Genomic DNA, 16,879 nt, shown 5'->3' with positions numbered 1-16,879 from the left:
AAAAAAAGATGAGCATCATTACCTCTGAAAGAAGGCTTGAAAGGCCGGACCTTGTTTTTATCATGTAAAAGCCACCCTTGTTAGCAGCAACCGCCTGTATAAATGGATCATTTTGGGGGGTGTCTTTCTATGAATAACCTTTGGTACCTGTTCTGCATGTATGGATGCATGAGCAGGTCAAAGCCACAAGGCAAGCTGAGCCACCTCGGGAGTATCTCTGCTGTGTAAGGCTCACAAACAGTGGGGAAGTTTGTGTTAATTCACGAGCTGTGAGGGCTCTGTTTGTTTTCACTCTTAAGACTAAGCACAGCTGCCTGAGATTTGAAAAAAATGTATCATTATTGAATCTTTTTTCCTTTCTCCTTCTCTGAAAAGCAAGTATTGTTTAACAAGAGATCTTGACCGTTTTACCCTCCCATAAAATACTTGATTAAGATCATTTGTCAAATGTAGTGTACAGTACTCATTTTCTAACTGGACTGTTAGATGAGAGCTGATGAGTTAAGCAAGCCTCTTAGCACTTCTTTTTTTAGTGACCAAGGAATCTGTCCAAGTTCATGAGTTTGACTCTCGCTTCCTGGTCCATCTTTTCTCTGTCACTGATTCCCTCATTCAGTTCTCAGTCTACCATCTGATGTTTCTTTCTCCCTGCTGGTGATTCACTTGATCATTTTAACTATTCAATCTTAATTTTTTTCAGAGCCTTTGTTTAGAATAATGACAATGAATTTGAGCCATCCTTCTGCTTCTATCCTGTTTATTTACTATGCTGTAATGCTTCCAATATCAAATCAAAATGGAGACATGCCACAGCTGTCAGGTATCCCACCCAACAATTACAACATCTGTTGCAGTTTGGGTTAGGATTTAAAACAAATTAAGCTCCATCACTCTCTGAAGAACCGAAAATAACTTACCATTCTACAGCCATAGAAGATACAGGGACTTGAGCAAAAGGGGAGGTAGATATGATAGAACATTGATAATGACCTTGGTCCATCTGCCGGGGTAATTTTCCTGTCTTGGTAATGAAATGTATTCAAATATAATTTAAAGGTCATCAAGGATGCAAGTCCAAGACTTAAGCAGAGTTTCTGATCAAAGTATTGAGTAATGTGTTTGATTTTTCCTTTAAGGAATGGATGAAGGATTCTGCCAAATGATAAATTTCTCTTATTTAATCAGGCTTCTTTGTTACGACAAACTTGTAATAAGAGCTGGGCTCTTCACTTGAGTGCAATACTCAATGAAACACTAAAGGACAGAGGAAGGTCTTTTAGCCATAGTTATCTTTGGATTCTGCAGTAAAGTGAACACTGAGCCAAATCCCAATGAAGAATAATTCTCCAGAGGGGAAACAGGATTACCTGAGCAGCCTTTCTCCCTATGAAAAAATACAATGTGAGCAGACATGAAGATGCTGACACTCATATTGTTAAATTTGATCCAAAAAGCTCAACTTTCAAAATCTGAACTGGGTGTGCCAGTATCCATTCAAAAGAATTTTGGAAAGGAATGAGTAAGGCTGAAGAAACAGTTTGTCCATTGGATGTTTCTTGGTACAGTAAATAACCAATAAAATAAGAGGATGGTTTTCTCTTTATGCCATTCATTTTCTATGGCAAAAATCCGTTGTATAAAGTGACCACTTACACATTTTTTTTAAAAGCTCCTCCTTTTTATCCAGAATATGTAGTTCAGCATGAGAAATTCATTTTTAGTAATTTTATATAGTACTAATAGAGAATCCAACTGAAATGAAAGGGGTAAAGAAAGAAGTGGAACGCTTTCCTTTCTGTTAGGTATCCTGTTTATTGTCAAAGAAAAGGACATCAATCTCATTGTCAAAAGCAGGAGTAATAGAGCGTTCAGAAGAAAAATTTCAGAACAGCAAGCCATGTTCCCCTCCCAGCAAGTGTATCCTTTGGATCTTCTCCAGTTAATCAGCTGAAAAAATGGATGCCTTGACATCTTCATTTGGCATTAGGCTTTCATCAATATAACAAGGGTTGCCAACCTTTTGCTTAATGCAGTCCTAACTAAAATTAATCTCGTACATATCTTTACTGCAGCCAGTACCAAATCATGAGTACCCTACCCCTTTTGTTAGCTTGTTTTCCATAGCTTGCCTTCCTTCTCCCATTTCACTACAGCTAACTGAGTGGGTAGGATCTAATAAAATATTTTTTTTCAAGTTTCAAACATGTCATTTTCATATTTCTTATGCCATACTAACAACATTATCTGCTTTAGATAAGTTCTCTGGGTCCTGTATTGACCCTAAAGGTGATATTAGGAATGAGGTCAATAGACTGATAGGAGCTTTGATCTGTACAGCTATTCCCCAGGTGGTTGTCCTTCCAAGGTATGTTCCGTCTCGCATCAGGGCTGTGTGCTGTCATGTGAATGTGGTGAATATCCTGCTTCAGTGTGGGCTTTGTGCATGCCCTGCCAGCCCTCTATGACCTCCCATAAGGCGTTTCCCCACCTGGTGCTTTAGTCTCAAAGCAGAGATGCGAGAAGGTGTTGTTTTTGATGTGTGGTGACTTGAAGCAAAGATGTCTGGAAATAGTCTGGGCCTACTTGAGATATGGCATTTGTGAATTAGTCCCAAATTGTATTTTCATGACTAATCTGTGTGGTCACACCATTGCACGTGAACTGTGATCTTTGAAATAAAACAAACCAGATCTAGCTCTGTTATACTGGATCCCTGAGCTGATACGATGGTGCCTAAATTAATTAATTATTCTGGCAGTGTGGCTGATCCAGAAAAGAAAGGAAGCATGCACGCTGCAGAAAGGCTTACAGAAATGGTTATTTAGAGAGGGTTGTACATATGGAAATTTGTTCTCATTTCTTCCTTTGTGTACTCCTGTTTACAAATGGAAATGACTGCTTCACTGCCAGTTCTTATTATACTGCTCTCCCATGAGGTGCAAAATGAGGACTAGGAGAAATCCTGCTGCTGTGTGGGACTGAAGCCTTGGGTCTGCCATCAGGGCTGGGGAGTGGGGCACAGCAGCAAGGCCAGCAGGACCCTGTCCCTCTCTGGCATGGCACTACCTCAGCACACCTTGGCAAGGGGAGCAGAGCAGGGCACTGGTGGCAAGTGGCCAGCTGGGCTGGCTGAGGTGGTATTGATTGTGGGGGGAAGCTGCTCTGGGGTCCCCTGATAAGGCTGATCAGGCGAAGTCCTTTTGATGTCCTCATGGCCCTGGCATCCATGTATCTTCCATACATCTTGTGGTGAAGCAGCTGAGCAGACCCACCCCTTGTTAGCCCCTTGGGGCTAATACCCATTTGCTTACTCTGGGGCTGTACAGCTGATTCAATTTATCAGTTCTTGCTTTACACCAGTAACAAACATGATCAAGGCTGTAAAGCAGCGGAGACAGACGAGTCACAGAAGCGGTGCTGTGTTGTATGCCTGGACAAAGAGACAAGAAACGAGTTGAATGCTATGGAGCTGATGTATATAAATGGGTCACTTGTTTATTTGTGAGAGGCATGTGCTTGCATGTTGGCTTTTAGCAAGATGTGTATAGTAACGCCATAAGCAGTCTTATTAAGTGTTTGCAGCGGTGCTATTATTAAATAGAGGAGCAAAGGTGGGACAGCCATGTATCAGACAGTGTAATAAAGTGTGATCTTTCCGCATGCTTCCTTGGCCCACTAGAGTTAGCCAGGAGCACTAAGCTGCACTTTGTTAAGTAAGATAATTGAAGTATTGGCACCAACTTTTTAGCAAGACACAGTAATACTGTTTTACTTGGTTGTATTCTGAGGTAAAGGAGCTGGCAATTAGGGCTTTTTTTTCCTTGTAGAAAATGCAATATCCTGCTAAGGTCATCCCTGGAGGGGGAAAAAAAAAAAGGTATTTTTTTAGAAATCAAATTATTCCTGTATAGCTTTGCTCCACCAGTATAGCCATCTAACCTGCAAGGAATATTGTGAATGGTCCTATCCAGCAGCATTTTAGGAAGATTTCTTAGAAGAAGAAAGCAAGGAGAGCAGCCAACCTATAATAACAACACTGGAAATTTTCATGTGCATTCTCTGAGCAGATTCCAAAGGCAAAGGAGTGTTGTTATCTTCAATGTACAGACAAAGGAGCTTGAGCTGACAGACTCGTTTTGATCTTGGTTACCAAATCAGCTGCAGTAAGGTCAGGCTGGCACCTGCATGCGAGAAGAGCAACAAGTGGTCTATCAAAGAGGCGTCAACCGCCTATGGTTGTAGGGTTGGACTAGATGATCTTGGTGTCTTTTCCAAACTTAATGATTCTGTGATTCTGTTTATGACCCTTTTTCTACAGTTAACTTGTATATTATAATTACATTTCATGTGATATGTCACTGGTGTCATGGAGATAGTCATCAAGGTCTTCTGATGACTGATTGTCACCTTCAGGTGATGCTGTCCTTCCACAGCTGCATGCAGTGACTTCCCCATGATTCTTTTCTTTGCTATTTGGTGATATTGTGAAAACAAGACACAAGTAGAAGTGAAGTAACTTCACAGAGCCTGAGACCAGCAGCACTGAAACTGCCTTAGTCCTGCATTGATTGACATGGCTTGATAAGCGGTTGCAAGATTGCTTGGTTACCTTATGCACTTCTATTCCTCAAGATGTTTGGATTTCTGTTAGGTGAGGACTCAGTTCAGTGTCCTCACTTGTAGTATTAGCTTTACAGTGGTATAGCAATTATCCCAAATGCAGTCTTCATGTAAATTACCCAAGTGCTGTCAGCCCTCCACTTCCTGCATGAAGCTCTAACAGGTAACCATTTTTGTTACACAGAACACTTAATGTACAAAGGATCTGTGATAAGAAGTTGCAGTTTGTATACTGTTAGCATAGCTAGTTCTAAGTAGTTAAATTTGTCACACTACTTGTTTTCTTATCTTAACACTGTGAGAGACAAGACAATGCCACAGAATTGCTGAAATGGACCAGGAACATAACTGGTTTTGTGATGAGGAAAGGAAACTGTAGATTAAAGATTCTTGCAAGTAGAAATGACAGAGATTAATTCATCCTTAAATAATACTTCCCAATAAAAGAGTTATCATTTTATTCATCATTTGAGCATCTTATATTCATGACCATTCCAGGATATCTTAGTCAGAAATTGTGTTGGGAAAATGAATTATAGCACTTCACCTTTTTAGGCAAATATTGTCTTTGCTGGTGATTGATAATGCATCTGAACCACTGGTTTAAGTTCACTCCCTTTGAGAGCTTTGATAAGGCCCTGGTTGCTCAAGAGATCCCTCGCACTTGGTCTCAAAGACTACAGAAGGAGTTCTTCTGAATGCAAAATGCTGACATACAAACCTAAATTCTAGGAAGGAGAACCCTAATTAAATTAGTACAGAAATCTTCATGAAACTCAAGAAGAGTTTCCTTGTAGAAGAGAAGTTAATTTGCCCTTCTGCTCAGCCTCTTTCTTTGTATGTCATGGGTATCTCTCTGCTCAATGACAGACAGACACTCAGTACTCATCTCAGGCTTGTGCCAGGCAGTGTTGTTCCCAGCTCTGCCCTTGGAATGTGTCTGTTCTCCTGGGGATTTTGCTCTTTATTCTCACACTTCATTGTCCATCTGTAACAGGAGGCGGCTCTTGGCTCTGATGTTTTGATTGCTGTCTATAATGCCGTCAATGAATAATGCCCTAAAATATTTGCTAGTGTTATCTTTCCATAACCGTTCACACCTTATTTAAGTAGATTATTCTGAGAATGCCTGAACAGACATTTGAGGATGAGCACAGTGTCATCCTGTTGCATGGCAAGGCAGGTATATTACTCAGAAATGTTTTCATTGCGTAACACTTCAGAGTGGTGGCTCTTCTGCCTTGCTTCCAAGTGAAGATGCATCTTTATTTATAGTCATGTATTTGAAAGCTTTTGTTCAGAGAGAGAGATGAGCAAGAGTTCCTATTTTGTTTGTTTCCGTTACTCAAAGCAGTTCTCAAAGACCTGGGAGGAGAAGGAAGGTCACTTCTAGTTCATATGCGTCTAGCTTATAGATTCTGCTCTTCTTAATCTGTAAACTAAAGCTGTTTGATTTTCTTTTCCTTTCCTGTTATCACTTGTGGCAGAAAGATTCTGCCTGGCACTTTTCAGCTGCCTTTTTTTTTTTTTTTTTTTTTACTCTTAATTAAAATCTAACAGTTGCACTAATAAGGTTCTTTTGGTTTTAGCTGAATTACCCCAAAATCAACCTGATATGTGTGAGACCAGGATTGTGGCCTAAAAGTTCTGCTGGAGAAATGAATGGGCTATGAAGTTATACTTCAAAACATGAAGCAAAAAGCAAAACTGCTGTAATTCTTTTGTGCTTTATACAATAATTAGAATTCTGGGTCAGAATTATGGTCAGGTGGTATCACAATCAAGCAACGAAGAGTAAAGTTATCAGCATTCCTCTGCTCATATCAGGTGATGTGTGCAAGGGGAACTAACGCTCCTGATATAGATTATACAGCATCTGGAGAGCTGCTGATATCGTGGTTGGCTATCAGTGGGGTTTTGCCACCAAAGACTAAATGGAGTATCCTTCAGGTAGGCATTTTCTGAATGGATACCTGCATCCACGCAGCATTTATCAGCGTTGGTAAATAAGAACACTGGCAGGCTTTTTTTTTTCTTTCGCATGCATACTTAGTGCAATGCAAATGGTTTTGGTGTCACTGAATTGTATCGAGAGTGCTTTATAAAACAATAGCCCTGTCTTTTGAGCTTCCTGTTGTTTATTTGTAGCTAATCTAATTGAAGGAAAATGTGTGTTTAGCATGTTTCCTACATCAACCGAGGTTGAAAGGCTTTCTTGTATGAGACAATCCTTGTCAGCACACAACTTTCCTTAGTGCCATCAAGCATGAAAGCAGAATGATTTTACCTGTGGTGAGGTGTGGTTCCACTCTCTCTATAAGAATGCAGAAAAGTCACGGCTTTTGCGATCTGTATCTGTTTTTCCTGTATCTTCTAAGTGAAACCTACTTGCATTGGTTAATGGTTTTAAACTGAGATAGGGGAGATTTAGTTTGGAAAAACTTCCTCCTAATATCTACACAGAGGGTGGTGACACACTGGAACAGGTTGCCCAGGGAGGTTGTGGATGCCCTGTTCCTGGAGGCATTCAAGGCCAGGCTGGACATGGCTCTGGGCAGCCTGGTCTAGTGGTTGGCAACCCTGCACACAGCGGGGGGGTTTGAAACTAGATGATCATTATGGTCCAGGCCATTCTATGATTGCATTATGACAATGCTAAGAGACTACAGCTTTCTGTTCTCAGCAGTGCTGATTTTGAGTCTGGTCATCCTGCACTGCAGATGATGTTCTTTGTTACCTCTCCATTTTCAGTTTTTCTCAGCAGCAGTAAGTACTCCTCAGACAGCCACAGATGGAAGCATTCTCCAGGATGACGTAATTTAAAATTCACATAAGCTGACTACTATGTAATACATTTGTTAATGTCCTTAGCTGGAAAGCGCTTCATGTCTACTGAGGAGGAAGCTTTTGTGGTTACTGCCAATGTACCTGGATGAGGTTGAGATCTTGACCTAGCAGCTCACTATTTTGTGCTTTTCAGTCTTGTTTACAGACTCTGTTTTGGACAGCTTCTGAGTCATCCTTACAGCACTTCCCTGGCTTCCCTTTTAAATACCTCCTATTTTTTTACAGTGATAATTTTTCTGAATATTTGGACTTCACTCACACTTGAATCTGTAGTATCTCCACCTAAAAATCTATAACAATTAGTAAAGTTGGCCTGGAGTCCCTAGGCTGGTTCCCCTTGGCTCTGCTCCCAGCTCTGCTCGAATGTGGATGCAGGGGAAAAGTGTGGGAGCTCTTTCCTGGAGACACAGTGGAACAAAGCAGTATCTTGAATATAGAGACCCCATGAACCTGGGCTCTGCTTTATGTGGTGGGGGACAGAGGAGATGCCCAGTTGAGACTTGGAGGGCTGTGCATGTGCTGGCAGAATTGGTTGTCCTTCATCATGGCAGTGGTGCAAATTTGTCTTCTCATACACAGGCTGAATGCAGAAGCAAAACAATAATGCTGTGGCTTATGTTAGGGCTTTGTTTGCCATATGCATTCTTTTGCATCTGAATTTACTGTCCTCTATGTACTGCATCTTACTTCACCATACTTGCAGTTATTCCTGAATGCATGCGTTGAGCTGATTTGATGTCTCTGCTTTGAGTTCTTCCACACAGCAGATAGGAAATTCAAGTGAAATTCGGTGAATTGGGTCTTTGTTCCAGGCCAGTTCATTACCAGCAGAAGTTTATGTCTAGGTAGCTGAACTGTAAGTACACAGAAATAAAATGTTCATTAGTAAAAACTCCTACACAAGGATGCAGGCTATTTGCAGGCTGTAATGCCTGAGATGGCCATTAATTTGGAAAGCACCACAGTTGAATTTAAACATGTGAAACATAAAAACTAGCAGACTCTTCGATTCACATTTAAAACCCAGGAACCAGAAGCCTTAATTAGCCTTTAGGCTAAGCTTTCAAGTAGTTAAAATTCTGCTGGATTTGAGCTACAGCCAGAAGTAGTGCACACTCTTGTATTTTAAGGGCCTATCCTCAAATGTGGATTATAAAAATAATAATTAAAAGTTGATCCCCAACTTGAGGAGATTACAAAGAATTGAATAATATGAAGACTGTTTCCTGACCTGACCAAAGCCTTTTCTGCAGCACAGTGCACACAGAAGTCTTTTAATGGCACTTCTCAGGAATACGGACTGTTGAGGAAATTGCATTTCTAACCAAGGGGAGGACAGACTGGGGGCTTACATCATTGCCAGCCCAGGTCAGCGCAAGCAGAGCATACAGAGGTTAATCTCAGTGATTGGGATAAGCTGCAGTCGGGCAATTAAGGTATGTTAATAAATTTTCCATCAGTTAATTATGCTGTTGTACCTTGTCCTGTGCCTCCTGTCTTGGCATTGGGCAGCTCTGGCTCTGTCTTCTTTGCACTCTTCCTTCAGATATGTATAGACATTGATGACATTCACACAGAGCCTTCTCTTCTCCATTATATAGTTATGTAGAGAAATACATATACACTTTATATATATAATCATGACTTCAATGAATGCCAAATAGTTCCAGTACTTCCATGATTGGTTCTGTTTTGTTTTCTTTACACCTGGGACTGGAGTTGTTTACTAACATGGGTTCCAGTCCAGTAGAGATTTCTTAAATGAATGGCTTCATTTAATGAATGTTAAAATTATTTAAACTAGAAAACAAAGGCTGTGCTTGGCTGTTTTTCCGCGTGTAACTGAACATAGCCATTTCCCTGACTAGGTTAGCTGTGAGTAGGGGAAGCAGTTTGAAAGGAATTAGAATGTGGAGGGACTTGAAAGGAGTTTGCAGGAAAACCTCTCTGCAAGGCTAGGTAATTTTGCTGTTTATCTTCTGAATGCTTTATTTTGAAGGGTGCATTGTAAAGCTTCAGAATATCCTTCAGAAATAAATTTTAACTTGAAAATTATCATTCCCTTCATATTCTGATTTAGCATCTTCAGAATAGGAATGAACTTTGGGAGAAACAGAAGTAGGCATACATTATAACACAATGTTACCCAGTGGCCCAGCATTACGTAGGGCTGCATGTATCATGCTCTGTGTACACAGTAGCTGGAAAATATGATGCACAACTCATGGAACAATTTTGTATAAGCTAATTGGATCACCTCTGCTGTGTTTTGAAGTTACCAGTCCCACATCTGCGTGTTGAATGCTAACAACAGCTGAAGATTTGTTGGGCTTACTTTTCCAACCCCCTTAAAGGGGTAAGGAGTTGTCATCCTGCATAGGTGATTGCAATATGTCTTATTAGGCAATGGTGCACCTGGAAGTGAGAAACACCTGAAATAAACATTAAATTTAAAAAAAAAAATCCAGTATTTGTTCTCTACTTCAAATGTTGGACCAGATAATAGGTTTCTTTCACCTGACCTCTAGTTTGGAATGTGTTCATTTTTCTGAAAATGGGACTGATCTTGTAAGGATGTTAACAAGTGTAGGTAAGAGGCCTCGGCTTCAAATGCTGGTTTGATTTTGCTTTTCATTCTACCTGACAAATCAGTGCCTGCGCCTCTTCTTCGCCACAGTTGTGTCTAAATTTTCCTTTATGGAGTGGTTGCTTCAGTGTCCTGTCACAGGTGAAGTTCTCTTTGAAGACATTTTCCTGAGTGCTGAGTCTCACAGAAACTTATGTACTTCCAAATCAAAGTCAGATGTATGCTCCTGAAGTCAAGCTTTTCAAAGAGATAACTTCTTCTGGCTTTTATTGATTTAATAACTAGTCAGTGCTTTGAAGACTTTTGAAGGCTGTGTGGCCAAGTCACATCTGAAAACAGCACTGAGGTCCCATAGCAAGTAAGGCAGTTCTGAACATGTAAAATGCAGTTACTGTCCCTTTCTCTTACCTCTCACAGGCTGGAGGCAACGAAGTGCTATTTGCTTGTGCTTGTATATATCGTGATAGCTGCAAAGGCCCAACATGTTGCTGGCGTGAGTCTCTTACACACAGCTCATCTACTGTACTGTAATACGACTGTGCAGTGTCTCCTGCCTAGCTGGGACTGGAAACTTTTTTGTGACGAGGCTGTGTGATAAAGTGCTGCTGTTACCACAGAATTCATGGTACTCTTTGCAAGGAAGTTTGTGTTTGAGTTTTGTGGAGCAGTGTACCAGTGTAAGTAGAGAACTTGGTTGTGTTTCCACTAGTGTTTGCCACCCAGCATTCCGTTGTTAGAAGTCCTGCTGTCTTAAAGAAGATGGTGCAGGTAAAGCTTACAGACATGGCTGGATTTGCAAATAGGACATGAATTTGTTCCTAGATGTATGAATAGCATGTGTTAATGAATGCTAATTCATCTTTCCACAAAAGAAGAAGATTACGCAAATCTGAGTCATCTCACAAGACTTGAGTTTTGAGCCTAAAATCAAATTACTGGTGATAGAGTATAAGATACAAGGTGGTATGGGGCTTGTATTTGAATAGGCAAACCTAACTCAGTTAGTTCCTAAGTTTAATATTTCATTTGACCCAAGTAATGTTTTTTTTTTTTTTTGAAGTGCATTCCATATATATGATTCTGTAGAGAAACATGGATCCAGAATGCAGACATAACTACCTCTAACTAGAATTTGACAAATGTTACAGGGTGGATGGCATTTTCTATATGAGGATGCAGCTGCTTAGGGTGATAAGGTGAAGCTGAGGAGCCACCAGAAACAAGATCCTTTTGAATTGTGATTTGAGGGTAAGAGCAGAATGAGGGAGACCAAGGGGCCCAAGGGAAGAAAATACATTATAGCACTGGCCCAGGGCAAAAAGAGCATTTTCCTTAGAACTATGGAACTAAAAAAAAAAAATCAGTAACTCCTGCTTGGTTGGTTGGGTTTACAAAAGAGAAACGGTTTAAGCAAGGAAAATGCTCCTGTGAACATATCTTGCAAGTTCATGGTGCTGTTTGATTATAGAGATTATGCACAAGGATGACACACAGGTCATTTACAGCAGAAGAAAGTGCTGGACAGAATTCAAAATGATGTCCTTCCTGGATTAGCGTTGCTCAGCATGTCCTTCCCTGCAACATCACCTTCTGTAGGCCAAGTTCTTCAGTCTTTTCAATAAGTTTGTGTTCTGTCCAATCACAAAATGGAACAGAGGTGAAAACAGTTGAAAGAGCCCCTGCTTGCTTTGGCCTTTTCTTGGGCCATTTTTCAGATGTGGATGCATTGGAGTGAATCTGCATGGAGTGGAACTGAGTTAATCTGGGGCGGTGCAGAAGCAGAACATAGATCCACAGAATATCCCGAGGTGGAAGGGACCCACAGGGCTCATTGAGTCCAACTCCTGGCTCCATGCAGGACCACCCAAAAACAGACCCTGTGTCTAAGAGCCAGAGGTCTCCTGTGAGTGCTGCCTTGGGTTCTGTGCAGCTCCTGCTAGAACAGGTGTAGGAAGAACAAATAAAAAAAATATTATTTTCCCTCTCCCATAGTGGGTTGCTTTATCTTCCCCCTTCTTTTCAGCTTAATTAGATCAGGAGTAGATAACCTGCTGGATGCAATCCCTAACACCTGTTACTGTACAGGGGAAACTCCCCATGTTCCAAGAGGATTACCACAAACCAGATTATAGTGGCAGGAGGGCCCCATAAACCCCTGTCATGGGCACCGAGGAGGAATTTTATCGTAAGACTAAGGCATCTAAAAGAGATTTCCACCAAATACGTACACAGTCTGCCAAGATCTTATAAATAGGTTGTGGAGCACTGGCTTGCAATAATGAGCAAGTCATGCATTGTAAGAACTACTGCTGGCATATTTTCTGTGTGTGCCACATCTTTAAAGTGCTAAAAAAAAAAAAATGCTTAATCTTAACGAAAGATTTCCAAAAGTATCCTTTCTTAAAAAAAAAAAAAAAAAGCAGCTATTCTAGCATCTATCCTCTTTCAACCTGCTAGCTCTGGCTGTATAAAGCAGACACAGAATATTGCTGCCAGGGAAGGTACAGGTTTATTACATCTGTTGACATACTTTCAAGTGAAATGTTACCACAGACAAAGCACTGTGAGGCTTTAGCTTGCTTTTGAAGGTAAAACCCAACCTATAGCAACCAAATTCCACTGGAGAAGGAACTAAGCTCCGTCCTAGCTAAAATCTCTTTGCAGATACTGCAGCAGCTTTGTTTTGTGAAACAAATAATTAAACAACAAAGTGTAATTTTGCTTTAGGGTGCTGTGAAGACAACCTATTAACATTTGCAAATATCTCAGTGAAAACCATTGAGGTTCCTTGACTGTATTTCAGTGTGAAACAAAGCACCTTGTGAGCATACCTTCAGAAAGAAGACTGCTTCTTGAGTTGAATGGTGAGGAGACCGTGTCTTCTGTCCATCCCTTCTGCAGAACCCTGAGGAACATTCTTGCTGCCAGCAGGTTCCTTCTGACCAGAGCTGTCTCCAAGAGGGAGTGCAGAAGCCCTTCTTTCAAAAGGGGTTGCTGTTGGTTCAGGGATGGCATGTGGAAAGCCAACCATACACGTTAACCGGACACATCAACAACAACAAAAACACACCAAAATAAGTCAAACACTTTGTTTCCTTCTCCCTCCCCTCAAAGAGAACATAGAATCATAGAATGGCCTAGGTTGAAAAGGACCTCAAAGAGCATGGAGTCTCAACCCCCCCTTGCTATGTGCAGGGTCGCCAGCCACTAGACCAGGCTGCCCAGAGCCACATCCAGCCTGGCCTTGAATGCCTCCAGGGACAGGGCATCCACAACCTCCCTAGGAAACCTGTTCCAGTGCATCACCACCCTCTGAGTGAAAAAACTTCCTTCTAATATCTAACCTAAATCTCCCCCGTCTTAATTGAAAACCATTCCCCCTTGTCCTATCGCTATCTACCCTCACAAACAATCGATCCCCCTCCTGTCTGTATGCTCCCTTCAAGTATTGGAAGGCCACAATGAGGTCTCCCCAGAGCCTTCTCTTCTCCAAACTAAACAAGCCCAGTTCCCTCAACCTTTCCTCATAGGAGAGGTGCTCCAGCCCTCTGATTATCTTGGTCGCCCTCCTCTGAACTCTTTCCAAGAGCTCCATATCCTTCTTGTGCTGGGGGCCCCAGGCCTGGACACAGTACTCCAGATGGGGCCTCACAAGAGCCGAGTAGAGGGGGACCACCACCTCCCTCTCCCTGCTGACCGCTCCTCTTTTAATGCAGCCCAGAATACTTACGGGCTCAGTCTTTGGGCTCTCAACCTGTGAATTCTAAATTCCATAAATTCTAAGATGAGAATGGAGCAAATGAAAAGAGGTGCTGGGAAGAGTATTGAGAAAGACAGCTTCATTCATCTGATTCAGAAGTCTACAGATACAGTGATCTGCAAATGCACCGGCAGGGGAGCACCTTCTGGCTTGTGACACCAGGTCTTACTTGTTTAGCTTTAAAAACTTGAGTGAGAAAAGGTGACTTTCACTAAAAGGAAGTGGAAGTAAGAACAAAACATGTCATTTCCTCAGCAGAAGTTTTATCTATTAGAGGACTTACTTACTTATTCCTTTTCGTTAAAAAAAAAAAAAAAAAGTCTAACCAGCAGACTGGGCAAAAGGCTGTCTCCTCTGAGCCAGCACAACACTAGGCTGACCCCATTAGCTGTTATTGGTTTGTAGAGAACATACATCAATTTTACACCCAGCTGCAGGGTATCCAAAGCAGCCTTAATCAGAGATTTCTCCAGACTCTTCACAGAACAGGTAGCTGGGTTTGCTCTGATTTTTAATAACCCGCATTATGGCTGTGCATGCCTTCGTGCCTGGGAAGCACCACAGCCAGCATAAAGCATCAGGGTTCCTTCAGGGAGCACTTTGACAGACAAACCTGCCACAAAGGAGCAGATTGAAACTGACCTCTTTAATGCTGCAAGCGTCGTTTGGAGATGCAGGGCAGGAATAAACCCGATCCAATTCATTGGAAATAGAAAAGAGTGCGGCTGTGGAGGGGTGGGCATCCCTGAAGCTTTAGACAATCCACATTTCCCCTTTCAAATTTGGCATGTTGGCTCTGCTTATAATACTGAATTGTTAATAAAATTAATTAGAAGAGTCATAAGTTGGTCACCCTAAGAGTATTTCTGTGTGAGGCAGCCATTAATTATTCAGATGAGAATTGTGTGCCTTTCTATTTATAGGCTGGCCGTGGGCAACACTGACTGTTCTCGGCTTGCTGTACTGCTACGCTCACGTTGGCATTGAATGGGAGCGTTCGTATGCTGTGACCCAGGAGTGACGCAGAGCGCCGAGTCCTGAGCCAGCTTACAGGGTACGGACTTCTCTACCTACACTGGACAACTTATCTGCAGAAGAACGTGCCAGACCTCATCAATGTGTTAGAACTAAAAGCTCATTTAACTCATTCTGGATTGTGAATTCAGTCATCTAAGCAGAAACACTGATGAACTACAACATGGCGTGGTGAGACGCTATCAAGCAATTTGAATTATGTTATTTTTATAAAGCAGCGACTCTATGACTATGCATGTTGAAAGCATGTGCCTCAGGATACATATTTTGTATATGGTAAAGACTGATTTTGTTTCTTTTTCAGGCTTGCTGCCCATTTTGACATACTGAAAAACTCTTTTTTCCTACGCTGTACAATTCAGACAACCTCCAGTCTCTCAGCTGCTGTCCAGGGGCACCCAGGGCCATGCCCTGCACTTAGATTACTCTGTGACCAGCAGGATGCTCATCAGTTCTTTTTGATTGCTTTCTGATTTAAGGTAGAACATTTTTGACATTCTTTCTGGCTGCAGTTTGTCAGCCTTAAAGGACCTTTCTACTTCATGTAGCAAAGTCTGCTTTTTCTTAATTTCATTTAAACTTCTTTTTTTTGTAGTTTTAGAAAATGTTTTCGTTTGTTTAAAAAAAGGAAGCCAGGTCTTGTCTTAATAAATAAATAAAATAAAGAAACATCTTTTCTTTTTAATCTAATATGACCTTACAGCTCCTTGGCCTCTAAATGCTCTCTGCCTTGTGTAAGAGCTAAAGCACGGAGTATTACCTCAGTGATGGAGCAAACCCTACTTCCGGGGAGCTGCGATTTTGCCTCTTGTGCTTCTCTGCCATGAAAGGAGGTAACCCAGGGCTGGCTGGCTGGCAAGTCTGCTTCGTTCTCTGTGTCCAGGCAGTCAGCTCCTGCAAAATTAAAGCTGCACTAGGAGTAGCGTTCTAAGAGCTTTAAAAATAATACAAACCTAAACAGAATTGTCATTACAATGGCAGTCAATTAGCCAGAGCTCTGTGTCCTTTGCCCAGAGTGAGACCTGGTACAGCAGCTCCTTTGCCAAAGCACGAGGCTGCCAGGAGCTGGGAAAGCTCTGCCTGGCGTGGTTTGAAGCACCAAGGCTGTAAGAGTGCGGTGGCATGCACTGTTTCCCAAGGGGAAGGGAGAGCCTACCCATGTCGGGTATGAGGCACGTTCCCCCAGTCTGTTCCTTTTTGAACAGATATTGAAGAGCAGCTGGAAGAGCCGTAGTCTTGTGGGCTACACTTTCCTTTAGGCATGACAAAAGCCTCCAGCCCCAAGGAGGGCTGCTGCTGAGAGCAGCTAACTAACTGCTCCTGAAGCAGCAAGACTTCTGTGCCCCGGCAGCCATCTGAGCCATCTCAGTGTCCTGCTGTCCATTGCTCGTGCAGCTTTGGACAAGTCTGATCAAGATCATCCCTTCAACAAGAAACTGAGATAGGTTTCAGCCCTGTGCCTGCATTTACATAATGTCTCTGCTGCTCAGAAGTACAGCAGGCCCTTTTTCCTCTTTATTTGTGCCTGAAGAAATAAGGGTAGAGTCTTCAGCTCCCTGCCCATCCAGACACTCAGCCCACGCCTTACTGTTTCAGAGCAGAACCACCAACCCTTTATTTTTAGGGAAGGATTTTTACACCACATGAATGCAGTGATTTCCCTCGGAAGGCCTTTCTAGGAGATCCCATTGAAAATAAGGCTTACCATGCACGCTGTCTCAACAGAGGGACGTCCCTCTGAGCTGATTTACAGTAAGCACAGGGATCCTCTCGGCCACAGAGAAGCACGTTGTTCTCAGCTTAGGAATTTTCTGACAGGGTCTGAAATTGACCACCATTTTGAAGTAGAACTGAGCTAAGACCAAGATCATCCTGAAACTTAGATCAAACTTTGTAATTAAGTAAATGCAATTAGCATTGGATTGAAAAGTCATGAGTCTGTTCTGTCTGATCAATGACCATTACTGCATGAAATGAGGGGCTACTAAGTGATGAGATTCCAATTTGTATGCTTGCAGAATGCCCTGCTG

The 16,879-nt window shown here is 41.9% G+C and overlaps 1 protein-coding gene and 1 long non-coding RNA gene across 6 annotated transcripts in view; one reads left to right on the top strand and one right to left on the bottom strand.

Moving 5' to 3' along the window:
• Nucleotides 1-15,611, top strand: part of HHAT (hedgehog acyltransferase) — a 153,377-nt gene extending 137,766 nt beyond the window's left edge. For 3 of the 5 annotated variants that reach the window (XM_021393208.1, XM_021393205.1, XM_021393206.1), the window contains one exon: nucleotides 14,738-15,611. In XM_021393208.1, the coding sequence (XP_021248883.1) occupies nucleotides 14,738-14,758 (21 nt within the window). In that variant the 3' untranslated portion in view covers nucleotides 14,759-15,611. The remainder of the gene's footprint in view (nucleotides 1-14,737) is intronic. The other 2 variants (XR_002437592.1, XM_021393207.1) reach the window with 1 other exon arrangement.
• On the bottom strand, nucleotides 7,138-16,670 carry LOC110397185. The gene is made up of 5 exons (XR_002437594.1): nucleotides 16,555-16,670; nucleotides 15,610-15,743; nucleotides 12,886-13,048; nucleotides 8,946-11,987; nucleotides 7,138-8,321 (listed from the first exon to the last, which is right to left on the bottom strand). It is a non-coding gene; the product is annotated as an uncharacterized LOC110397185 (long non-coding RNA).

This window comes from Numida meleagris, chromosome 3, assembly GCF_002078875.1.
Source record: "Numida meleagris isolate 19003 breed g44 Domestic line chromosome 3, NumMel1.0, whole genome shotgun sequence".
In the NCBI taxonomy this organism is placed as follows: domain Eukaryota; kingdom Metazoa; phylum Chordata; class Aves; order Galliformes; family Numididae; genus Numida; species Numida meleagris.
This window is presented reverse-complemented; position numbering and strand designations above follow the sequence as displayed.